This window comes from Salvelinus sp. IW2-2015, linkage group LG15 (assembly GCF_002910315.2).
Source record: "Salvelinus sp. IW2-2015 linkage group LG15, ASM291031v2, whole genome shotgun sequence".
In the NCBI taxonomy this organism is placed as follows: Eukaryota; Metazoa; Chordata; class Actinopteri; order Salmoniformes; family Salmonidae; genus Salvelinus; species Salvelinus sp. IW2-2015.
Genome location: NC_036855.1, coordinates 10,997,662 through 11,023,565, shown reverse-complemented (window position 1 = coordinate 11,023,565; position 25,904 = coordinate 10,997,662). Strand labels below are relative to the sequence as shown.

General features: G+C 43.5%; 2 protein-coding genes across 3 annotated transcripts; one reads left to right on the top strand and one right to left on the bottom strand.

The window, feature by feature from the left end:
- The first annotated feature begins 2,578 nt into the window (after positions 1–2,578).
- Positions 2,579–13,735, top strand: golm1 (golgi membrane protein 1). Its single transcript, XM_024002590.2, has 11 exons — positions 2,579–2,924; positions 5,816–5,950; positions 6,345–6,521; positions 7,412–7,466; positions 7,613–7,715; positions 7,865–7,982; positions 11,622–11,820; positions 12,071–12,238; positions 12,468–12,632; positions 12,837–12,947; positions 13,009–13,735. Exons 2-10 carry the CDS (start codon positions 5,822–5,824, stop codon positions 12,944–12,946), a joined length of 1,224 nt encoding a protein of 407 aa, XP_023858358.1. The 5' UTR covers positions 2,579–2,924; positions 5,816–5,821; the 3' UTR covers position 12,947; positions 13,009–13,735.
- naa35 (N-alpha-acetyltransferase 35, NatC auxiliary subunit) lies at positions 13,708–24,701 on the bottom strand. 2 transcript variants are annotated; one of them, XM_024002588.2, is made up of 23 exons: positions 24,608–24,701; positions 23,868–23,996; positions 23,279–23,312; positions 23,000–23,117; positions 22,751–22,825; positions 22,471–22,638; positions 19,238–19,304; positions 19,082–19,125; positions 18,771–18,821; positions 17,205–17,288; positions 16,886–17,000; positions 16,561–16,739; positions 16,355–16,414; positions 16,167–16,273; positions 15,881–15,947; positions 15,589–15,687; positions 15,276–15,454; positions 15,014–15,159; positions 14,837–14,904; positions 14,602–14,742; positions 14,303–14,425; positions 14,129–14,209; positions 13,708–14,042 (listed from the first exon to the last, which is right to left on the bottom strand). In XM_024002588.2, exons 2-23 carry the CDS (start codon positions 23,986–23,988, stop codon positions 13,983–13,985), a joined length of 2,187 nt encoding a protein of 728 aa, XP_023858356.1. In that variant the 5' UTR covers positions 23,989–23,996; positions 24,608–24,701; the 3' UTR covers positions 13,708–13,982. The 2 variants fall into 2 exon arrangements, with proteins under 2 accessions (XP_023858356.1, XP_023858357.1); XM_024002589.2 differs by having other exon boundaries at positions 23,000–23,114.
- Between the last annotated feature and the right edge of the window lie 1,203 nt (positions 24,702–25,904).

The window sequence follows — 25,904 nt, the reverse complement described above, 5'->3', positions numbered from 1 at the left end:
TTTGTCTATTCCATTTGCACAACAGCATGTGAAATTTATTGTCAATCAGTGTTGCTTCCTAAGTGGACATTGATTTCACAGAAGTGTGATTGACTTGAGTTACATTGTGTGTTGTTTAAGTGTTCCCTTTATTTTTTTTGAGCAGTGTAGATGGGCTATGTACAGATGCAGTAATCTGTGAGCTGCTCTGACAGCTGGTGCTTAAAGCTAGTGAGGGAGATAAGTGTTTCCAGCTTCAGAGATTTTTGCAGTCGTTCCAGTCATTGGCAGCAAGAAACTGGAAGGAAAGACGACCAAAGGAGGAATTGGCTTTGGGGGTGACCAGTGAGATTATACCTGCTGGAGCGCGTGCTACGAGTGGTGGCTGCTACTGGTGACCAGTGAGCTGAGATAAGCGGGCTTTACCTAGCAGAGACTTGTAGATAACCTGTAGCCAGTGGATTTGGCGACGAGTATGAAGCGAGTGCAACACGGAGCGTACAGGTCGCAATGGTGGGTAGTGTATGGGGCTTTGGTGACAAAACGGATGGCACTGTGATAGACTGCATCCAGTTTGTCGAGTAGAGTAACGTCTGACAAGGGGAATGTGACCTTGATATTGTAAACTGATACATAAAACTTATGTGTACTTTACTATTTATATTTTTGACATATTTCATTTTTACTCCACTACATTCCTAAAGAAAAAAATTACTTTTTACTCCCATACATTTTCCCTGACACCTTAAGGTTACAGTTGGAATGCTCAGGGAGGACAGCAAAATGGGTCAATTCATGCACCTATCAATATAAGGCATTGCCATCACTACTGCCTCCAATATGGCAGACTCACTAAACACAAATACCGTGTTTGTAAATAATGTCTGAGTGTTGGAATGTACTGTTGTCTGTACATAACTTTAAAAAAGCAATAACTTTTTGCCATCTAGTTTGCGTAATATAAGGAATTTTATAAATAGCATTTACTTCTACTCATATGACAATTGAGTACTTTTTCCACCACTGTACCTAATAACATTTAAAACCAAATACTTTTAGACTTTTACTCAAGTAGTATTTTACTGGGTGACTTTCACTTTTACTTGAGTCATTTTCTATTAACCCTTGTGCTTTGCTGAAAAATAAGTATGTCCATTGGGACAGATTGACCCGCACAGTTTAAACACATTCATGACAGTCAAAGAATAAAGTAAAAACAGCCCAAACTTTATTTTGTTTTGTCAGACCTTTCAGAAAGAAGAAATACAACATTTGATTTCAAAAACTCAATATTTAAGACCTATTTGTTAAACATATTTCCTTCTCACAAACAAGCATTTTCTATTTCCCCAAGTAGACATTTTTCTTGTATTTCCCAGTAACAGTAACACTTAGGTGTGATTTGACCCTATTGGTCAAAATGATCCCTTCAGTCTTTCTTTCCACATGTTGAACACAATGTACCTGTGTTCTGTCTGCAGGTGTATTTATTGCATTCTACACAAGTGGTGCTGGTTTTACTGTCTTGTCGAGGGTGGCAGAGCAAATCGTGTAGGCCCTGGAACAATTTTGATTACATTGGAAGCTGACAGTCACCTTGACTTTGTTGTGGTGACGGTGTCTGGTCTATATTACCATCTATAGACTTCCATGTCCCCTCTTCTCTGGATGATGGTTGTTGCATGCTCTCTCATCTGATGGAGGGGATGGTATGGCAGACTCCCCTGAATCCTCTTCACCAAAGAAAAATTCACAATCTGGATCATCAACAGCATTGTCCTCTATCTCTGAAATGTCCTCTGTCTCTGAAACCTCTTCTATTTTACTGTCACAGTCCAGAATTTGTGATTAGGCTTCATTCACTGAAAATCATTTGGAGCTCGTTTTTGAGTGTCTGTGTCAGAGATCTGCTGCTCTCGCGCAAAGAAAGAGAAGCTTGGGAAAGCTCCTTTTCACCCAAACATAATTATAAAAATGCAACCAGAACCAGTCAAAACAAAATACATCAAATACACTTGTTTAATTTGGACCTGTGCAAATATCTATACAGATGAAAGCCTCCGGGTCAAAATGACCCACAACATCATGTTTGTATACAAAATCTACACAGACATTCCACAACACATCAGTTCGTGTCCACATTTTGAAGTTAGGTTCATGACCTAAATGAAGAAAACTAATTTAATTCCATGGAGAAAAATAGACATTAACTATTATTTTAGACAACTCAAAAGTGGAAATGGGTAAAATTGACCCGCAACATAATAGGAGGGTTACGGTATCTTTACCTATAGTCAAGTATGACAATTGGGTACTTTTTCTACCACTGCTATCAATTTCTATGGTTTAGCGCAGTAGTGCGAAAAGGGCGTCCTTGATTAGAGGGGAATAATGAAAACCAGAAGTGTAATCTCCTCAAAATGTGTGGGAGGAAAAGTAAAAAAAAAAAAAAGAAGATTGTACTAAAGGTACAGTTGATAAAGTATGTCCTTTCAATTTGGCATCCATGCCATTTTCTTGTTTTGTTTGTCTCTAACGTGCTTGTATACACATTCAATAGGACTACTACTTGCAGAGAAGGGCTGATACAGCTTCCAAAGATGGCTGCCTGCTACTTTTAGCAGGATCGGTGGTATCCGGGATATTGGGTACGTACCCACTCGGAGGTTACCCAATTGAAGTAAGCTGTGGACGTCCCAAGGAAATCGAATAGTACTAACCCTTGTTGCAGTGTTGGCATCACTTGACTCCACTTCCGCGTTTTCAAGCAAGCCAGCTAAACATCACAGCTTCCTCCCCCTCCCAACGAGAATGGAAATCAGACTGCAACAGTGCTGAATATTAATTGAACTAGCTATGTAAAGAGTCTCGTAGCTAGCTTATAAAGTGGACGGACCATTCACTGTCAAAACATATCCTTGCTTAAACAGTGAAGCGGCTATCAGGTAAGATTTATCAACAACTAGTTACGCTAGCTAGCCTTAACTGTTAGCTAGCATAAAGGTTGGCTACTGTACATGAATCAGTGGCACATAGTTATTTATCAGAGGCAGACTCATATGTTGATGTCCTGAGATTTGCCCCGTGTTACCCTCACTTTTCAGAATACATTTCACTGATTCAAAATATAGTTAGCTAAGCTAAAGTTGTAACCATGTCCAGATATTATATTCTAGCTAGCTACTAACGTCGTTAACTAGGCTACATCATGCTTAGCTAAGCGCTAGCTAACGTTTGCTGTTTTAGCCACATAACTAGGTAACTCATTTGTCTGTTCTCCCAACTATTCAAAAATAGGCTTTTTTATCATGTCTGATCAGTGTTTTCTAATTACTTTAAACAAATCAGATTAATCTGACCTAATTAGCGACCAATACATTAGGCCACACAATAACCCATATCGTTGAGTTTAATCAGCTACTGCTAAAGGCGCTTAGTCTCGTACAAACCATTCTGACTTCGCGGATACCTTGACGCGAAACAATGTGAGCTCGCGAGCTCAGGATGGTTCGTACGAGGTTATGAGTCTCTTACTCGCTCAACTGGTTGTTTTACTGTCCTTGTAGTATGTACACTGAACAAAAATATCAACGCAACATGCAACAATTTCACAGCTCATATAAGGAAATCAGTCAATTTAAAATAAATTCATTAGGCCCTAATCTACGTATTTCACATGACTGGGAATACAGATCTGCATAGGTTGGTCACAGATACCTTTTTAAAAGTAGGGTCGTGGATCAGAAAACCAGTCAGTATCTGTTGTGACCACTATTTCATGGAGCGTGACATATCTCCTTCACATAGAGTTGATCAGGCTGTTGATTGTGGCCTGTGAAACGTTGTTCCACTTATCTTTAATGGCTGTGCGAAGTGCCTGGAAATTGGCAGGAACTGGAACACACTTTCGTACACGTCGATCCAGAGCATCCCAAACATGCTCAATGGGTGACATGTCTGGTGAGTATGCAGCCAGTGGAAGACATTTTCAGCTTCCAGGAATTGTGTACAGATCCTTGTGACATGGGGCTGTGCATTATCATGCTGAAACAACATGAGGTGTTCTCTGCAGATGAATGGCACGACAGTGAGCCTCAGGATTTCGTCACAGTATCTCTGAGCATTCAAATTGCCATCGATAAAATGCAATTGTGTTCATTATCCGTAGCTCATGGCACCCCATACCATAACCCCACCGACACTATGGGGCACTCGGTTCACAACGTTGACATCAGCAACCTGCTCGCCCACACGACGCCAGAGTGCCATCTGCCCGGTACAGTTGAAACTGGGATTCATCTGTGAAGAGCACACTTCTCCAGTGTCCCAGTGAGCACTTGTCCATTGAAGTCAGTTACGACACCGAAATGCAGTCAGGTCAAGACTGGTGAGGACTATGAGCATGCAGAGGAACTTCTCTGAAACGGTTTCAGAATTTTTCGGTTGGTCAAACCCACAGTTTCATCAGCTGTCCGGGTGGCTGTTCTCAGACGATCCCGCAGGTGAAGAAGCCGGATGTGGAGGTCCTGGGCTGGTGTGGTTGCACGTGGTCTGCAGTTGTGAGGCCGGTTGGACATACTGCCAAATTCTCTAAAATTACATTGCAGGAGGCTTATGGTAAAGAAATGAACATTCAATTCTCTGGCAACCGCTGTGGTGGACATTTTCAGTCAGCGTGCCAATTGCTCGCTCCCTCAACTTCAGACATCTGTGGCATTGTTGTGACAAAACAGCACATTTTAGTGGCCTTTTATTGCCCCCGGCACAAGGTGCACTTGTGTAATGATAATGCTGTTTAATCAGCCTTTTGATATGCCCCAGCTGTCAGTTGGATGATTTATCGTTGGTAAATGAGAAATGTTCAGTGATGTAAACAAATGTGTGCACAGTTTGAGAGATTAACTTTTTGTGCATATGGGACATTTCTGAAATTTTTATTTCAGCTCATGAAACATGGAACCATCACTTTAGATGTTGCGTTTATATTCAGTATGGTGAGGTGCCTACTTTCTCCTGACATTACCGTGGTTTGAGCAAGCCCCATTAGCAGTATTGTTAGCTAGCTAATCGGATAGCTATCATTACCGATGTAGATATGTTTTGACAGAGGTAGGTAATTTGTTAATCGTGAAGCATGATTTGCATGCTCTTCCAGTTGAGTTGGTTTCATGCATTATCAGCTCCCTATAATCCCGGATACTAACAATAGTGATCTTGACAATAAAGCTGTTCCTGTACCAGTTATTTGCATTGACTAACTTGAGAGGCAGACACACAGTACAGACCTGAGCACAACACAGCTTATGACATGCAAGAAACCCGAAACCTTCTGCAAAGAACTAATGTAAAAAAGGTCTACCCAAACCTATTTCACAGCACACCCACCAAGGACTATAGACACCCAGATTTAAAGGGATACTTCTGGATTTTGGCAATGAAGCCCCTTATCTAGTTTCCCAGAGTTGGATGAACTCATGGATACAATTTTTATGTTGTCTCTGCATCCAGTATGAAGGAAGTTAGAGGTAGTTTTGCAAGTCAATGCTAACTAACGTTTGCGCAATGACGAAGTCCATCGTATAAACTAGCATGTTAGCAGTTACCATAGACTTTGTCATTGGGCTAACGCTAGTTAACAACTTCCTTCAAACTGCACGCAGAGACCTCCACGAGTATGTCTTGACTCTGGGGAAGTAGATAAAAGGCTTCATTGCCAAAATCCTCAAGTATCCCTTTAACCTTTCACTGAACTGCGTGATATATTTTACGCCCTGTGGTCACTAGGGCTCTTTTTTTAGGTGTTTAACCAATGTCTCTCACTCTCTCTCGTCTTCAGGAGGCAATGGGGGGGTTGGGTAATGGTCGTCGAGGGGGGCGGTCTCCTCCTCTTATGATTGGTGCTCTGATCGCTTGTGTCCTCGTCCTGGGTTTCAACTACTGGGTGTCAAACTCACGGAACTTGGAGTTACAGGTGTGTGATCTTTAATCAAATATTTTTATAACTAAACCAATATAGTTAATCTGTTGTTTACAGTGGGAGGGGGGGGGGTGTAAGTAATGGCTGGGGTTTAGGTTTAGAGAAGGGCATAAACTAATCCCAGGGTTACAGTCCGTGTTTTTGAAGTGGATTGGAAACAAGGCCGAGCCAGTTGGAGAAGTTGTAGAGAAAGGCAAGCTGTTTACCATGAATATGGTAAGCTGAAGTATGTGATTAGAACAAGGGCCATGTCACAGAGAGCAGAATGAGTAAGCTAATTTTGTACCGCTTAAGTGTTTAAAGAACAGGGTTTGAATCTCCAAGCCTTTGTTTTGAATGATGCTACTCTGACCCTGTGACACCCTGTGTGTGCTGTGGTGGCGGGCAGACAAAGCTGTACGAGTTGGAGGCGCAGATGCGTCGGGCGGCGTCAGAGCGTGGTGCAGTGGAGGTGAAGAAGAACGAGTTCCAGGAAGAGATTCAGCGACTGAAAGAGGAGCGCAGCCGCATGCAGAGCCTGAACAAGAGGCTGGAGGGAGTCCACAACACCTGTAGCCAGGAAAAGGTAGTTTACTGTACTGGAGTGTACTCACCTGAGCACTGCATCATAGATGGACGCATAATACACACCTGAGCACAACACCACTTCTAACTTGCACACACACAGTTGTTCATCAACACGCAACCCTCAGGACAACGCAAAGTGAAAAGTGTGATCAACACATTTGTATATTCTAAATGTCATTGAATCAGTGCTATGGACTTTTCAATGGCAGAAAAATCCCAACAGTGTAATAAAAAAGTATACATTTTCAGACTGGAAAAACACTGTAAACTTAAATGACTAAAACCAGAGATGAAATATGTAGAAAAGATAATTTACCTATATATTTTTCTATAATAATCTTTGAGATTTTAAAATTCCAAAAACAAGTAATTTTGCAGTATTGATTTTATGTTTGAGTAAAAGATCACCGCATTAGCCATGGTAAAATGCATTGGATTGCAGGACATTTGCTTTAAAACGGCAACAGTTTCTCAGCTCCATGGCAAACTGTGTAGAATTGCAGGAAATTCACTTTGTAGTTTTGAACATTCTTCTCAGCTCCATGTAGAAATTTGTAGAATTGCAGGAATTTGGCTTGATAATGTAAAAAAATACACTGCCAAGATGTGGCCTCTAAAATTAGTACTATCAGTTTCTTTGTGATCAAGGATTGTACTGAGTTGACCATACTGTATACGCCACCTTGCTGGTAGCCAGTCCTGAGTTTCCCTCACTCAGATAGGTTCCTTCATCCGTAGATCAGTGTACCTATTGTTTATGGAGTGTTTGTGTGTGAATTCCCAGTAAAGGTGTGATACCATGGCAGCATGGAAAGGGAATTGTGACCATCTGAGTACCATCTGGGTTCAGTCACAGATAAAAAAAGAGTCATGTCTGTTTTCCTTTAGGCAAGCCAACTGATAAATATATCCTCCAGTACCAAAGTAATACAGGACCTGAAAAGTAAGATGCTTTTTTTGTTGCTTCTGCCTACCTGTCTCTTTTCTGTCTTCAGTGTTGTGAATTCTCACTCTCTTAATATCCACCAAAGTTGATTATTTTTTTCCCCCAGTCAGGACTTAATACTACCTGTGAATTTGTCTCTGCAGGTCAGTTAAATGAGCTAAATGAGGACCTGGGTAAAGTTCAGAAAGAGTTCCAGAGTTGCCAAGGCAATCTGAACACCCTGAACAAAAAACTCACCTATGACATGTAAGGCCCTCTATTATACACAGTCCAGCCATTTATGGAGCGTGTATGACAGATAATCATGCATCACACTTTTAGGGTCTTATGTGACCTTGTCAGAGGTCATTTATCAAATCTTAATGTGCAAGTAATAACATGTGGTGTTTGTGTAGGACTCAGTGTAATACTCAGATACTAGCACAGAGGGAGGACTGTGCTGAAAAGGTGGCTGCAGCCAAGCGGGAAGTTCAAAAGAAACTTGAGATGAAGAACCCAGCAGTGTCCTCCCAGGTAAACCAGTAACCATGTTCAACACTCACATTGTAGACCAGGGATCATCAGCTAGATTTAGCTGTGGGACGAGGTTTTTCTTGACCGGATGGTCGGAACACAATAGTTTGTAGACTGCAAATTGACCGCAAGAAGCCCAAACGGATCATATTTGACAAAATATATTTCACCTCTTGCTTACATTAGTATACAATCACGTCTTATCTATTACGCGTGGGAATACTTGAACAAACTTAAAATCATTTGGTGCTATAACAAAATGTTTTGCTCAACTTGAGGGGCCAAAGAAAATAATTTGGGCCGCACGTTGGGGAACCCTGTCGTAGACCTTACCTATCCCCCATTAACTGGCTCACTCATTAAGTACATCCAGGGATTTGACTCACAATCAGAACATTACCCGACATGACCCTGAACAGTGGCTGCCTGGCAAAAGTCCCAACACAATTTCCATAATCTGACGTACCGAGTTTAGTTCACCATTTGTATCTATCCACCACTGATAAAAGACCCTGAACATCATGCAGTATAGCTTGGCTGACCTGTGTGTGTGTACACAGTGGTGAGAAAGTATGTGAACCCTTTGGAATTACCTGGATTTCTGCATGAATTGGTCATGATCTGATCTTCATCTGTCACAACGATAGACAAACAGTCTGCTTAAATTAATAAAACAAACAATTATACATTTTAATTTAAAACACTGTGTAAACATTCAGTGCAGGGTGGAAAAAGTATGTGAACCCTTGGATTTAATAACTGGTTGACGCTCCTTTGGCAGCAATAACCTCAACCAAATGTTTTCTGTAGTTGCGGATCAGACCTGCACAATGGTCAGGAGGAATTTTGGACCAGTCCTCTTTACAAAACTGTTTCAGTTCAGCAATATTCTTGGGATGTCTGGCGTGAACTGCTCTTGAGGTCAGTTGGGAATCTGACTGGGCCACTTCAGAAGGTGTATTTTCTTCTGTTGAAGCCATTCTGTTCTTGATTTACTTCTGTGTTTTGGGTCGTTGTCCTGTTGTATCACCCAACTTCTGAGCTTCAATTGGCAGATGGATAGCCTTACATTCTCCTGCAAAATGTCTTGATAAACTTGGGAATTAATTTTTCCATCAATGATAGCAAGCTGTCCAGGCCCTAAGGCAGCCCCAAACCATGATGCTCCCCTCCATACTTTAGAGTCGGGATGAGGTTTTGATGTTGGTGCTTTGCCTTTTCTCCACAAAGTAATGTGTGTTCCTTCCAAACAACACAACTTTAGTTCCACAGAATATTTTGCCAGTAGCACTGTGGAACATCCAGGTGCTCTTTTGCGGATTTCAGACGTGCAGCCATGTTGTTTTTGGACAGCGGTGGCTTCTTCCGTGGTGTCCTCCCATGAACACCATTCTTGTTTAGTGTTTTATGTATCGTAGACTCGTCGAGATGTTAGCATGTTCCAGAGATTTCTGTAAGTCTTTAGCTGACACTCTAGGATTCTTCTTAACCTCATTGAGCATTCTGTGCTGTGCTCTTACATTTATCTTTGCAGGACGGACACTCATAGGGAGAGTAGCAACAGTGCTGAACTTTTATAGGCACTTCGTCTTACCGTGGACTTACAGTGAGGGAAAAAAGTATTTGATCCCCTGCTGATTTTGTACGTTTGCCCACTGACAAAGAAATGATCAGTCTATAATTTCTAATCCGGTAGGGTTATTTGAACAGTGAGAGACAGAATAACAAAAAAATCCAGAAAAAACGTATTTCAAAAATGTTATAAATTGATTTGCATTTTAATGAGGGAAATAAGTATTTGACCCCCTCTCAATCAGAAAGATTTCTGGCTCCCAGGTGTCTTTCATACAGGTAACGAGCTGAGATTAGGAGCACACTCTTAAAGGGGATGCTCCTAATCTCAGTTTCTTACCTGTAAAAAAGACACCTGTCCACAGAAGCAAGCAATCAATCAATCAGATTCCAAATTCTCCACCATGGCCAAGACCAAAGAGCTCTCCAAGGATGTCAGGGACAATATTGTAGATCTACACAAGGCTGGAATGGGCTACAAGACCATTGCCAAGCAGCTTGGTGAGAAGGTGACAACAGTTGGTGCGATTATTCGCAAATGGAAGAAACACAAAAGAACTGTCAAACTCCCTTGCCTAGGGCTCCATGCAAGAGCTCACCTCGTGGAGTTGCAATGATCATGAGAATGGTGAGGAATCAGCCAGAACTACACAGGAGGATCTTGTCAATGATCTCAAGGCAGCTGGGACCATAGTCACCAAGAAAACAATTGGTAACACACTACGCCGTGAAGGACTGAAATCCTGCAGCGCCCGCAAGGTCCCCCTGCTGAAGAAAGCACATATACATGCCCGTCTGAAGTTTGCCAATGAACATCTGAATGATTCAGAGGACAACTGGGTGAACGTGTTGTGGTCAGATGAGACCAAAATGGAGTTCTTTGGCATCAACTCAACTTGCCGTGTTTGGAGGAGGAGAAATGCTGCCTATGACCCCAAGAAACCATCCCCACCGTCAAACATGGCGGTGGAAACATTATGCTTTGGGGGTGTTTTTCTGCTAAGGGGACAGGACAACTTCACCGCATCAAAGGGACGATGGACGGGGCCATGTACCGTCAAATCTTGGGTGAAAACCTCCTTCCCTCAGCCAGGGTATTGAAAATGGGTCGTGGATGGGTATTCCAGCATGACAATGACCCAAAACACACGGCCAAGGCAACAAAGGAGTGGCTCAAGAAAAAGCACATTAAGGTCCTGGAGTGGCCTAGCCAGTCTCCAGACCTTAATCCCATAGAAAATCTGTGGAGGGAGCTGAAGGTTCGAGTTGCCAAACGTCAGTCTCGAAACCTTAATGACTTGAAGAAGATCTGCAAAGAGGAGTGGGACAAAATCTCTCCTGAGATATGTGCAAACCTGGTGGCCAACTACAAGAAACATCTGACCTCTGTGATTGCCAACAAGGGTTTTGCCACCAAGTACTAAGTCATGTTTTGCAGAGGGGTCAAATACTTATTTCCCTCATTAAAATGCAAATCAAYKTATAAAAWTTTTGACATGCGTTTTTCTGGATTTTTTTGTTGWTWKTCTGTCTCTCACTGTTCAAATAAACCTACCATTAAAATTACAGACTGATAATTTCTTTGTCAGTGGGCAAACGTACAAAATCAGCAGGGGATCAAATACTTTTTTCCCTCACTGTATTAACCTCAAGGCTTTTAGAGATACTTTTGTAACCCTTTCCAACATTATGCAAGTCTGAGATCTTTTGTTCAAGGCATGGTTAGCTGACTCCTGATTCAAATCAAATTTTATTGGTTTAGCAAATGTTATTGCGGGTGTAGCGAAATGTTTGTGCTTCTAGTTCCGACAGTGCAGCAATTTGCTTTTGGAGGAGTCATTAGCCTAGGGGTTCACATACTTTTTCCAACCTACACTGTGAATGTTTAAATTATGTATTCAAAATAGACAAGGAAAAATACAATCATTTGTGTTATTAGTTTAAGCACAATTTGTCGTATGACTTAATACAATTTCTTTCCACTATGTCATTAGTGGTTTTGTTTGTTAAATAAAAAATACACAAGATGGTATGAAATTGATACAACTAACTGTATTTTCCCTGCAGACAAATGCAGCACCCACACAGAAAATTGCCTCCACTGAGGTGGGCGTGTCAGATAAAGAGGGGCCTGGGAAGGCAGGGCTGGACGACACTAAGACCACTCCTGTCCACGGCCACGCCCCTGAACCATCAGCGGCCAAAGGTCCTGCAGTGGACCTCAAAACCTTAGAGCTGGAGACCAATGAGATCGCAGTAGACAAAGGTACAGGCCAAGATGGCTGCTCTCATTGAGGGTGGAAGGATCTGGGCCAATAAGACAATTTCATACCAGCTCTCCCACTTCTTTATCAACTCATCTTTGACATGACATTACATACACACCATTTATACCACAGTCATATTCACCATTACCCCTTAGGCAAGTACAACACGTATTGAATTGGTAGTTTTGTTTCTGAGAGGCTGACATGTGTATGTTGTCTGATACGAACTGGATGCTGCCCTTTGTCTAGCTCTCGACACTCCTGCGCTATCCCCTAAAGAGTCCCTGCCCTCCGCTGATGCTAAGGGGGACCAACCGGGGCCTGTAGAGGGGGCCAGTAAGCACCAGAAAAATAACCTGACCGAGGACACGGAGCTGGAGGTGATGGACACACACGGAGGAGAGCCTCAGATAGAGGGTATGACTCGCACAGCCTCAACCATGCACCCACCATCTCAGAAACTGTATAACCTCCTCCATACCAGATGTTCCACAAGTCCAGGGAGGATAAGCCAGTTTGTCCCGCCATAATTATGTGAAAGTATCTAAAATGGGAAATAGTGAAACCTAGTATTGCCAAGGTTTTTGCCTTTACAGAGTCAAAGATGTGAGAAATGGAAACGGACGCCAATCTTTTTCCCCTCCAGATGCCGACCCTGGTGCTGATGACATTCAGCTTAGCCAGTGGAAGGAAGAAGAGGCTCCTATTGGTCAGGAGAAGGTGGAGGATCCTGAGGAGGATTACGACGCAGACAAGCCGATAGTGGGCGGGGTCGACCCAGACCAACGGAACCAGATGGCTGAGAACATAGGTGGGTCACACTTGTATAGGGGGGGTCCTAACGTCACACTCGTATAGGGGGGGGGGGGTCCTAACCAAACTGCACATTTCTCTAGTAAAGGCTACTTATCGTAATGAACGATGTCAGCAAAATGCCTGCGATAAGTGATTGGTATAGTCGGTGTATCATCCCAGCTCTAATGTATAGTAAAGATGCTGATGTATTCACTCGTAGATAAGGAGGCTGAACGGGAAATGCAGGAAGAGCTGGCGGACTACAACGGAGACGACGAGAACGAAGGAGAGTTTGAGGCTGACAAACAGGCAGAGCTCGCTCAGTTCTGAGGTAACACACACACACAGTCTGTTTTAGTGATATAAATATATCTAATTTTTGGTCTTGTTAGGTGGTTGGAGAAAGGTGGGAGCTAAGACCCTCCTCCATTCACAATCTACTACCGAACCAGGGAGGGACTACAGCTCCTCAACAGAACTGTTGTCAAGACTACCGTCTGTGTAAGACTTCTGCTCTTTCAGTGAAAGCATCTCACGGTTCGCCTTAATATACTTAAGTCTTCTGCAGTGAATGTATATTTTGTCGGGAAAACAGACTTTGGATCTCAGAACTGCTATAACCATGGATGAAATGATAGTTTGTATGTGATAACCCAGATCGTGCTGTTAGAGAACTGTACTCCGATTCACTCTTTAGCCTTGATGTGCAGTTAGTTACACTTAGCAGTTCTTACAGTAGTTTCATAAACCAATAGAAAATGAGATGTCATGCTGTATGACAATGTGAATAAGGTTTTTGTTTTATAATTTGAAATATTTGCAGGGATCATTCAACCCTGCATAGTCAAAGCTTGATGGGCATGTGTCCTGCTCACCATAGAATAACTATTTTGTAACTTGTTGGTAAAAGTGGCCTCTGTGCACCAGGCAGACCCCCTACTGTAAATGTTTCAAATACGATTTTTTTTATTATTATAGCCGACTCAAATGGAAATTATGGTTGAACATAGGTTTGATTTTTTTTCTATTTAGATTGTTACTTACTGTTAAATAATCTGTTTTTTTTATTGAGGAAATGTAGCACAGAAGGATGACAAAATAAATCATTTTAATACCATAGTCAGACAAGTTTGTTTTTGGTATTGTAAAGGATGTAGTTCTTCTGTCCTTTGGGATGTCTGGTATTTGTAGTCCTTTACCAAAAAGACAATTGTGTAAAGGATGATCTTGTCCTGGTCAACCAACTTCAGACACTGTCTCCCTCTGTCCTATCATAGCGACCACAGTTACGCAGATGGAAAAAGTTGGTGTACGGAGACCGGGTCAGGGAGGTGGGTACGAGTTGTCAGTAATGCAGGGCTCTGATTCAGATGATCTTGACCACAGGGAAGTACTTGTGAGTGGAGAAATCAAACTCCGGTAGTACCTAGAAATGGGGAGTACCATTTGATCACAATGTTTCAATTTCCCAAAATATTTTGTAGTGCGTTTTGCTCCTCGCATTGTTGTTACCTTTGTCTCCTTCTTGTGCCCGCCGGCAAGTAGCTTCATGACCACAATGTTGGGTTTGGCCACTTTTAGGATGCGATTCACCTGCATCAACCAGCAACGCAAAAAAACCTCACATTTAGACTCAAACTTGAGGCACAACCTCTGTCACTATTAGGGGTTAAAAGGCTTACTGACCTCTGGGTCAGGGCTGGGGACGTTCTCCAGGATCAGTTTGGCCTGCTGGAAGTGTTTACTGGCTGCCATGTAGAGGTCAGCTGACTGAGGAGGAGGACTGTACTTCTTCAGATCAGACATCTCCTACAGCCAACATAAACCGAGAGGCACAGGTCGTCTTTTTAATCTCCGCTATAACATGTAATTCCTGAGCGATTCTGTGCAGCATGTCTGCAATTTAAGTCAACCTGGAATGCACAACAGATGCATGAACACATGCATACAATCAGAGCTAGCAATGGTTGGTAATACTACTGTACCTTGAACTGAACGTAATGGACTGGCGGGGGAGTGACCACACTATTGAAGGGGGCAAAGCGATGCTCGTAGCGCACCTGCTCGCTGTCCAACTCAAACTGCGGCTTCCGTACCTTTCCGTCCATATCCAGGGCTATCATAGTCTGGACCAACAGACAGGAGTTCAGTGTGTGTGTGTAGTCTTGATAGAAAATGGGACTGCAACGGAGCCAGGACAGAGTACATGTGTACACTTACCTTGTACATGCCAGCACACATGTTTTGGTAGGCTTGGCTCATGGTGATTTCTCTGCTGAGGGGCCGAGCTGCAGGCGAAAACACATTCTTATTGAGGAGCATGTTATGGCTGGGTGGCGGCAGTGTAGTACCAGATGGATTAAATTCAATGTAAATAATGTATGATTTAATCCTGACCTCCTTGACCCTTCTTCTTCTTCTTGGTTTTCTTGCTGCTACGTCCTTTCTGCTGCTCCTCCAGGAGGCGCTCCTCAGCCATCTGAGAGCTGTCTGCCCGACTCAGAGTGGACATGAGCCATGCATACAGGAACTCTGACAAATACCTACACACCACCTCAGTCAAGCATACCTCAATCAAGTGAACACCGGACATATTTTCTTACGGCACAAATCGGTCAAGTGTACATATGGAACACACTTTCTTACGGCACACACTCACCAGTAGATGTAGTAGTACTCGTGCATGCTGTAGAGTTCCAGCTCGAAGCCGCTGAGCAGGTACTGGATCATGATGCGCAGGTTGTGGTAGAGGATCCAGGTCCCCAGGCAGGCCAGGTGCTGTCTCTGGGGCTCCAGCTTCATCAGCAGGCTGTGCAGCGCTGCGTCCACCTTCTCAGCCTGCAGGGGGCGCCCCCACACCAGTCAACCACAGGAGAACAGCAACATACAGTTGAGCACACCCACACACATTAGATAATTTACATAGCTAAACAGCAATGCATACTCATACGGTCTCTCTCACACACACACACCTCATCCTGCAGTGTGGCAAACTCCTCCAGGATGTGGCCTAGTTTGTCTCTCTGCCGAGCGCGGTTGTGTCCGTGAATCTGGATGAGACTGCAAAAGGGCTGCAGGGAAACAGTCCAGGGTTGTTTTACTCCATTGTTTGGAAACATTATGTTTACAACTATCATGTTGATATCAAGGACTGTCAGAGCCACAGCTTCATCTATGCATTTGAGTGGTTACATTTCCCCTTATGCTAATGAAGGATTGTGGCATTAATATAGAGGTGTATTGGAACGCAGCCAGGTGACTTACCCTCGAGCAGTGTGCGACAAAGGAATCAATGTAGTCCTTGGCCTGGTGGTTATTATACAGGCAGCACCTGCCGAGGCAGTGCATGGATCAGTCAGTTCCAAAGACAGAGGTAGAACTCTAATACCTCAGAAATGCATCCTTATTTCCTTGAGATATTTGAACGCAAGATTGCCACCATATTACAAATACCAATTCAGAGCTCTAATGACTTCTAAGGCAGGATGCATTTCTAAAGCATTTGAAGGTAGGGCCATAGAAAGAAGCACTCCAATCTTCTATGACTTACTTGGAGGAGAGCACTGGTGGGCTGACAAAGTACCTCAGAGCATCTTTGATCATGTCGTGCATTGGTTGGGTCCCAAACACTTTCTTATTATCGATCAGGAACGTTGTCTAGAGACAGGGAGGGGATTCATCAGAACTGGATCAGAGAATTGTCCAGATGCACCAATCATGAGGGAGAATGTTCCTTACCTGCAGCAGAGACCTGGAGAGGACACAGGGGGACTGCTCACTGAACTCACAAAAAAAGTCCTGAAAGCAGAATATTAAAACGACATTACTACAACCTTTAATAAATGCTCGAACAGGCAAACCATTATAGAAGTATTGTCAGAATGTAATGTTGAAGTACAATAGTATTGTCAAAATTATTCTTGTAGTATTTACAGATGTAGTACCAGAATTCCATGTAGGTTAGTTGTGTTGATGACCTCGCACACGGTCTTAATGCGGTCGATGAGCTTGCTGAAGTAGTTGACCATCTCCTCCCTTTTGATGATCTTGGCGTAGCGTGGGAAGGTGGGGGGCAGTAGTCTCTGGTTCACAAGTGGTTCAAACCCCATCATGATCGGGTGATCTGGAACGCAGGGAGGAGGTCAGCGTTCAGAACTGTGAGTGGTTCACTTGCGGTTAGAGTTTTTCTAAGTGAGAGTAGCATTCATTTTATGGTAGTGAGTAACACATTGGGCCTAGGTGCCATTGTGGAGTGTGTGTGGGTGTTACCTCCTTTAGTAGTATCGTTCTGGGACTGAATGCCATGTTCGATGCTGGAGCGGAGGGCTGGGAGGAGATCTGCCGCCTGCTGCATGAGTTTCTGAGCTTCACTCACTGAGCTGGTCTGACAGAGCCAACATGACATCACATGCTCAATCAAATAAATCAACCATTTGTTCCTTTTTTAGTAAAGCTAAGCTAAAAGTGTGTGGTGTGCTTCTACATCTGCATTGCTTGCTCTTTGGGGTTTAGGCTGGGTTTCTGTATAAGCACTTTGTGACATCTGTTGATGTAAAAAGGGCTTTATGAATACATTTTATTTGTGTACCTCTTTTTTCGTGAAGGCGATCAGCGCTGTCAGTAGAAGGCGTGTGAACTTGATCCGACTGAAAAGTGCCAAACACTGCTGATGCTGAGAAAGGAGGCAGAGAAACAGGTTAATAACAAGTCACTCACACACTATACAGTGTACAAAACATTAGAAACACCTGCTCTTTCCATGACAGACTGACCAGGTGAAAGCAATGATCCCCTTATTGATGTCACCTATTAAATCCACTTCAAATCAGTGTAGATGACTAGGAGGAGACAGGTTAAAGAAATATTTTTAAGCCTTGAGACAATTAAGACATGGATTGTGTATGTGTGCCATTCAAAGGGTGAATGGGCAAGACAACATATTTAAGTGCCTTTGAAAGGGTTATGGTGCCAGGTGCACCGGTTTTAGTTTATGAAGAACTGCAACGCTACTAAGTTTTTCATGCTCAACAGTTTCCTGTGTATCAAGAATGCTCCACCACCCACAGGACATCCAGCTAACTTGACAACTGTGGAAAGCATAGGAGTCAACAAGACCAGCATCCCTGTGGAACGCTTTCGACACCTCTTAGAGTCCATGCCCCGGCAAATTGTTAATATTAGGAAGGTGTTCCTAATGTTTTGTACTCTCAGTATCTTTGTAGGCACTAGGGACACAGATTTAGCTCTGTCATAAAATGTTGATTCCGACCATCTACCTCTCCATTTTGGGGGATTGGTGTTTTTTCCCCTTTTTTTCTAGCTGCAAATTCCAGGCTTGTCTCAATGAAAGGCTGCCTCAGGGGTAATAGGCAGGGGTAATAGATATTGCTAATCCCAAATGGACCCCTACACTACAGCCTATGCACTCTGACAGAATTGGATGTAGAGATAAGTTGTCCTCTGATAGCAATATGGTGAGAATCCCTCCTATCCTAACACCTATCAAATCCTCCATAGATCTCCACAAGTGCATAAGGTTTAGGGGTTGATTTGAGATTGGCCATAGATGCAGTAAAGAGGTCAAACCGTGGGGGATAGAAGGGGGATGCCGGATTGGCAAACATTCAACAAATCTAACAAAGTGGATAGATATGTCATAGCCGTCATGATTGATGTATTGCAACAGGCCCAAAAGGGGATACTAAAGTCCGATTTTGATATTTGGCTATTTTCGCTGTATAACATTTAGAAGTTGTTCCTTTTCAGGTTTAGAAGAAGTAATTGCTAAATGCTAACTCCTGTTCTTATAAGCTGGTAGCATAGCTAGCATACAGAAATCAGTGGTGGTAGTCGAAGTAGTTTTTAACTGTAATGCATTTGATTGGTGACGCTGACATGAACATGTATTGGGGTTGACATCCATACCAGCTTTATACTGAGATGTTTACCTCAACATAGTGTGGAATACACATAGGCTATTGTTTCTAAATGTAGGCACATTTTACTGGGGGGCAGTTAGGAGATTCAGGATCTTTTCCCCCATGCATTTCTATTGTTTGGTTTGAGTTCCATTGACAGCTTTACTGCATCTATTGGATGAGAGAGATGGGGTGGACTGGTTGATATACTCAGACAGAGTAACTGATAGTCTTACCTCCAACTCCACCTCTGGGTCCCGCTGCTCACCCTGGCGACTGCGTGTGCTCTACAGGAGGAGGAGAGAGGGGGAAAAAAAGAGGGTAAGGAGAGCGAGGAAGAGGAGAACGCGTGACGGACGAGCTGTGGAGTTATGTTAGTGGCACAGTTGTATACACTAGCGGCCATCTCAGCTAAGTATCAGATACATTATTTAGTAATGTATTTTGTCACTCTGCCAGAGTCTAGTCGTGTTCAGTTGTTAGCTGTATTCGCATCGGTTGTGAGTTCACGTGTAAGTGGATGGTGAAGACAGTAGTATGCATGTACCTTAACTTTCCTCTGTAACTCATCCTCCACATCCTTTAGCATACCTGTTGGTGCCATTGACATGTATAAAGTTAACTTGGCACACACACATCACTACATTATTATTTTATACCTGCAATGCCAAACATGGAACTTAAGTCACCACATGAAAATCACCTGTAACCCGCAGGTCTGTCACATTGTTGGCCATCTTGAAGCCGTACGTCATGGCCTGGAAATCTTCCTAGAGACAGGACATAGAACAGGATCTTAAATATTATACCTAGAACTAAGCGTTGTTTCAGATCAGAAGACCTAGGAGGAATAGTGGACATACAGTGCATTCGGAAAGTATTCAGACCCCTTGACTTTTTCCACATTTTGTTAAGTTACATCCTTATTCTAAAATGTATCAAGTAAAACATTTTACTTAGCGATCTACACACAATACCCCATAATGACAAAGAGAAAACAGGTTATTAGACATTTTTGCAAATAAGAAAACAGAAATACCATATTTATTCAGACCCTTTGCAATGAGACTAGAAATTGAGCTCAAGTGCATCTTGTTTCCATTGATCGTCCTTCAGATGTTTCTACTTGTGGTAAATTAAACTGATTGGACATGATTTGGATAAGCACACTCCTGTCTATATAAGGTCCCACAGTTGACAGTGCATGTCAGAGCAAAAACCAAGCCTTGAGGTCGAAGGAATTGTCCATAGAGGTCCGAGACACGAATCTGGGGACGAATACCAAAACATTTCTGCAGCATTGAAGGTCCCCAACACTAGCCTCCATCATTCTTTAATGGAACAAGTTTGGAACCACCAAGACTCTTCCTAGAGCTTGCCACACAGCCAAACTGAGCAATCGGGGAGAAGGGCCTTGGTCAGGGAGGTGAACAAGAACACGATGGTCACTGACAGAGTTCCTCTGTGGCGATGGGAGAACCTTCCAGTGGGACAACATTCTCAGCAGCACTCCACCAATCAGGCCTTTATGGCAGTGGCCAGTCGGAAGCCACTCCTCAGTAAAAGGCACATGTCAGCCCGCTTGGAGTTTGCCAAAAGGCACCTAAAGGATTCAGACCATGAGAAACAAGATTCTCTGGTCTGGTGAAACCAAGATTTAATTGGCAGCATCATGCTGTGGGGATGTTTTTCAGCAGCAGGGACTGGGAGACTAGTCAGGGTCGAGGAAAAGATGAACAGAGCAAAGTACAGAGAGATCCTTGATGAAAACCTGCTCCAGAGCGCTAAGGACCTCAGACTGGGGCGAAGGTTCACCTTCCAACAGGAAAACGGCCCTAAGCACACAGCCAAGACAACGCAGGAGTGGCTTCGGGACAAGTCTTTGAATGTGCTTCAGTGGGCCAGCCAGAGCCCGGACTTGAACCCGATCGAACATCTCTGGAGAGACCTGAAAATAGCTGTGCTGTGGCAATCCCCATCCAACCTGACAGAGCTTGAGAGGATCTACAGAGAAGAATGGGAGAAACTCCCCAAATACAGGTGTGCCAAGCTTGCAGCATCATACCCAAGAAGACTCGAGGCTGTAGTCGCTGCCAAAGGTGCTTCAACAAAGTACTGTGTAAAGGGTTTGAATACTTATGTAAATGTGATTTCATTTTTTATATATACACTGCTCAAAAAAATAAAGGGAACACTTAAACAACACAATGTAACTCCAAGTCAATCACACTTCTGTGTAATCAAACTGTCCACTTAGGAAGCAACACTGATTGACAATAAATTTCACATGCTGTTGTGCAAATGGAATAGACAAAAGGTGGAAATTATAGGCAATTAGCAAGACAACCCCAATAAAGAGAGTTCTGCAGGTGGTGACCACAGACCACTTCTCAGTTCCTATGCTTCCTGGGTGATGTTTTGTTCACTTTTGAATGCTGGCGGTGCTTTCACTCTAGTGGTAGCATGAGACGGAGTCTACAACCCACACAAGTGGCTCAGGTAGTGCAGCTCATCCAGGATGGCACATCAATGCGAGCTGTGGCAAGAAGGTTTGCTTGTCTGTCAGCGTAGTGTCCAGAGCATGGAGGCGCTACCAGGAGACAGGCCAGTACATCAGGAGACGTTAGGAGCCGTAGTTGGGCAACAACCCAGCAGCAGGACCGCTACCTCGCCTTTGTGCAAGGAGGAGCAGGTGGAGCACAGCCAGAGCACTGCAAAATGACCTCCAGCAGGCCACAAATGTGCATGTGTCTGCTCAAACGGTCAGAAACAGACTCCATGAGGGTGGTATGAGGGCCCGACGTCCACAGGTGGGGTTATGCTTACAGCGCCAACACCGTGCAGGACGTTTGGCATTTGCCAGAGAACCACAAGATTGGCAAATTTGCCACTGGTGCCCTGTGCTCTTCACAGATGAAAGCAGGTTCACACTGAGCACATGTGACAGACGTGACAGAGTCTGGAGACGCCGTGGAGAACGTTCTGCTGCCTGCACAATCCTCCAGCATGACCGGTTTGGCGGTGGGTCAGTCATGGAGTGGGGTGGCATTTCTTTGGGGGCCGCACAGCCCTCCATGTGCCGCCAGAGGTAGCCTGACTGCCATTAGGTACCGAGATGAGATCCTCAGACCCCTTGTGAGACCATATGCTGGTGCGGTTGGCCCTGGTTCCTCCTAATGCAAGACAATGCTAGACCTCATGTGGCTGGAGTGTGTCAGCAGTTCCTGCAAGAGGAAGGCATTGATGCTATGGACTGGCCCGCCCGTTCCCCAGACCTGAATCCAATTGAGCACATCTGGGACATCATGTCTCGCTCCATCCACCAACGCCACGTTGCACCACAGACTGTCCAGGAGTTGGCATTAAATCAAAGTTGGATCAACCGTGTAGTGTGGTTTTCCACTTTAATTTTGAGTGTGACTCCAAATCCAGACCTCCATGGGTTGATAAATTTGATTTCCATTGATAATTTTTGTGTGATTTTGTTGTCAGCACATTCAACTATGTAAAGAAAAAAGTATTTAATAAGAATATTTCATTCATTCAGATCTAGGATGTGTTATTTTAGTGTTCCCTTTATTTTTTTGAGCAGTGTATATAAATTTGCAAAAATTTCTAAAAAACTGTTTTTGCTTTGTCATTATGGGGAATTGTGTGTAATTTGATTAGGGGGGAAAAACAATGTAATCTATTTTAGAATAAGGTTGTAACGTAACAAAATGTGGAAAAAGTCAAGGGGTCTGAATACTTTCCGAATGCACTGTAGTTTGACTGTGTCCCATAGATGGGACTATAGGAGGTATAGAGACAGTTTGTGTTAACCTGGTCCCGTATCTGTTGGTGGTGTCGTGCTAATTTATTTGGCATGACAGAGTGTGTGAGTGATAGAGTGTGAATGTGTTCCGTGCAAAAGCCCAAAGAGACCAAACGGCTTACCTCCTCGAACACGGCGGCTTTGTTGACCTTCTCGCGGGCGATGTCGCACACCTTGAGGATGCCCAGAGTGAAGGCCTTGAGGGCAGGGTCCTCTATCAGGTCGGGGTTGTGGACGTAGAGGCAGGTGAACACTGTCTGGGCTAGGGAGTGACCCTCCAGCCAGGTGATCTACACACACACAAACACACACATCTTAAAAGTACTTACGTTTGTTTTGATTGGTAATTATTATGCATAGTGGGTTGATGCAGTTTGGTATTGATAAGGAAATACAACTGACCAAGCAGCAGAAACAGGTGTCCATGATCCCAATCAGCTCAGGAAGACTGAGGTCCCTCACTCTGATAGCACCATCCTAGAGAGAGCAAGAGAGGAGAGAGACAAAAAAGGAGAAGAGAGCGCGAGCGACAGAGAGGAAAAGGAAAGGTGAGGGAGAGTCTTAATGGACTATAATGCACCTCACTAAAGGTTCAACATAAAACCAACATTTTCATTTCACAGTCTGAAACTCCAGGAATCAGAGCCATACCTTGACTGCCTGTTCAAAGTTGAGGACTTTCCTGTTGACCTGATTGCCAATCATCCCTGCGTCCATCTTGGGGTCCATCATCTCAATTGCAGACATAGCCTCGAACAGGCCAAACCTGCTGAAAACGCTGCCATTAAAAGACCTAAAGCTGTGTGCGTGTTGTCTAGTTATAGATAGATGCATGTATATTGCAGCACTTCAGTATTTCACTAACACAACACATTTGAATTAATGGCCTAGAGAAGAGTGTGAGAAACAAACAGAAACACTCATACTCACAACTTGTCATGGAGCAACTCCCCAAGGTTGAGCTCTGTAAATACAACACGAGAAAACAAATACAAGAGTACTCAGTCATCTGAACTATAGTGATAAAAGCCAGAGCAGTATATTTGTGTAATAGTAGTACAGTGTATAACACCGGTATGTATGAAGAGGTACACAGGAACTCATCCTCAAACAGGAGTTTGACTAAGGTGTGAATCCTAAGTTCCACTTAAGTAAAATGTTTACTTAGTCATGTGCTGTTGTCAATGGGGTCAGCAGGTCATGCTAACTAACCTGTACCATCCAGCTTGCATTTCAGACTGGTGGCACCAAATTCCCACAGGGCTGAAATCACTGGGTCTACATTAAGATTTACTTTACTGTTTTGGCCTTTCTTTTACTGGTTCTGCAGATTTACACCAATCTTTTGATGAGAAACCTGATTTACCAGGGAAGGCATTTCAGAACTGTCCAGCAAACAAATGTGAGGAACAAGAATCATAAACCCCCGAGACACAATTCAAATCATCAGCACATCCTGAAAAACAGTGTTAACGCATGTAACAACACACAGACAGACACACGCACACTGAGTTTGTACCTTTGCATGCCCCTTTAAATTCATGTGTAATGTCCACCCAGTTTGCATTGTTCCTCATCTTCTCTGGGACACCCAGTCCCCATCCTACATCATCATCCTCTACTGATGACTTCATCACCATGGTTACAGCTGAAAGTAAAACCAGTAGGTTGTCAAATTCAAATAAGATAAAAATGTATAGAGCTATTGATGCAAGGAGACCATCCATGATATCAAATGTATAATTTTACCCATGTGTTGAGACTATACAGTGTTCGTTTACATGTACGTTGTTCACAAACATAATTTGAGTAAAACAAGGTTATATGGGTTCTGATGGAGTACAGTTTAACTCAGTCACCGAGAGAGGGTCCAAGGGGAACTCAGCAGGCTATCATTTCTGCCAGTCTGAGCTGACTGTGAGGTCTGTGGATTCATTCAATACGATAACTAGCTAACCGCAATTTGTAATGAGGCACCTGAGTCTGCTGTCATTTCACTAGCTAGCCAGTGTTAATAGCTAGTTATGCTAAATATCTTTGCTACGGTTCTTTGCTAGCTGGAGCATAATAAATCAGTCGAGCTGGCTAATATTGCCGATATTGTACTAGTACTGTAGCTAGCTAACGTTAACTAGTTTGGTCTCTCTGCATCAACACACATTTTTAATCATACATATTACGCAATTGCATGAAACATTTTGGCATATTTTGGGGACATTTGAGGGGATCTTTGCGTTGTAAAATCACATAGCTACATACCTTGCTAACTGCTAGCGCTGCTAGATAGTCGTCCGAGGCTCCTCCTCCTTCTTCGGTGAGGTTTACGGCGGTTGGCATCCAACGTGATGGTGCATTACCGCCATCTACTGTACTGGAGTGTGAGCCAGGGACAGGGAGAAACTTAATCCTACCTGTCAGTCCCGTTGCTCTTAAAAAATATAACAACATATGTGAGACTATATCTAATGATGTTCTACTCAAAATACTCTTTAAATCAATTTCCTGTATCCCCTCCTCCCTCATAGATCTCAGCCTCTCTTTTCCCCTCTGATACTGCCCACACTGTAGCAATACCAGCTCCACGGTCTCTGTTTCCTGGCAATAATCACACTTTCCTTTTGGATGCTTTCCTATCACATTTAAGGTCTTATTCAACTGGCTGCGTCCCACCCATAATCTTGTAAAAATAGCCACCTCTCTTCTGTCCCTTCCTGCCGTCCTCCCCTCCCCGACTTTCCTTTGTACTTGAAATAAATGCCTGCCCTTAGTATCTCTATTCCACTGCTCCTGACATCTCTACACCATCACTGTCCATATCAGGCTTTTTGTCTCTGCCTTGCTCGTTGAAACTACAACATCAACATCCCCACTACTAAGTGCTTGTTTAGCCAGTAAATCAACTGCCTCGTTCCCCTCCACCCCCACATGGGCTGGGACGCAAGTAAATCTTATCTGTAACCCATCTGTCTAATCCTGCCATGGGTTTGTAGCACCTCATAAAGCAGGTCTTGTCTGCTACGTGAGCTGGACTGGAGACTCTAACACTGCACATGAATCAGAGCAAATAACTACTCTGTCTGGCTTGACTTCCTCCACCCAATGCAAGGCCAACAGTATGGCCATCAGCTCTGCCATATATACAGCTAGATGACCTGTTATACATTTCCTGACGTCCACCCCACATTACTGCACTACAAATGCTGACCCAGTACGTCCTGTCCTTGGATCTTTTGAACCATCTGTGTAAATGGCAACAAAATCCTGATACGTCTGCATACTGTGTATCTTAAACAAATCAGATGGATCAACACCCTCCCTATCTTTCTGTAGTCTCTCCAACACTTCTAGATCAACTACTGGAGGCGGGAGTAGCCATGGTGGATTTACAGGAATAGCTACCATTGGACTAAACTCCCTTACATACAGTCCCATCCCCTTCGCCTGGGTATTACCCACCCACCCAAAGCTTGTGTTCTGTCTTTGCTCATGTTCCCAGCGTGCCTGTAAAATCCCTTTCGCAGGATGAGACACCCCATGTCCCTGTAGGTTGACCCAA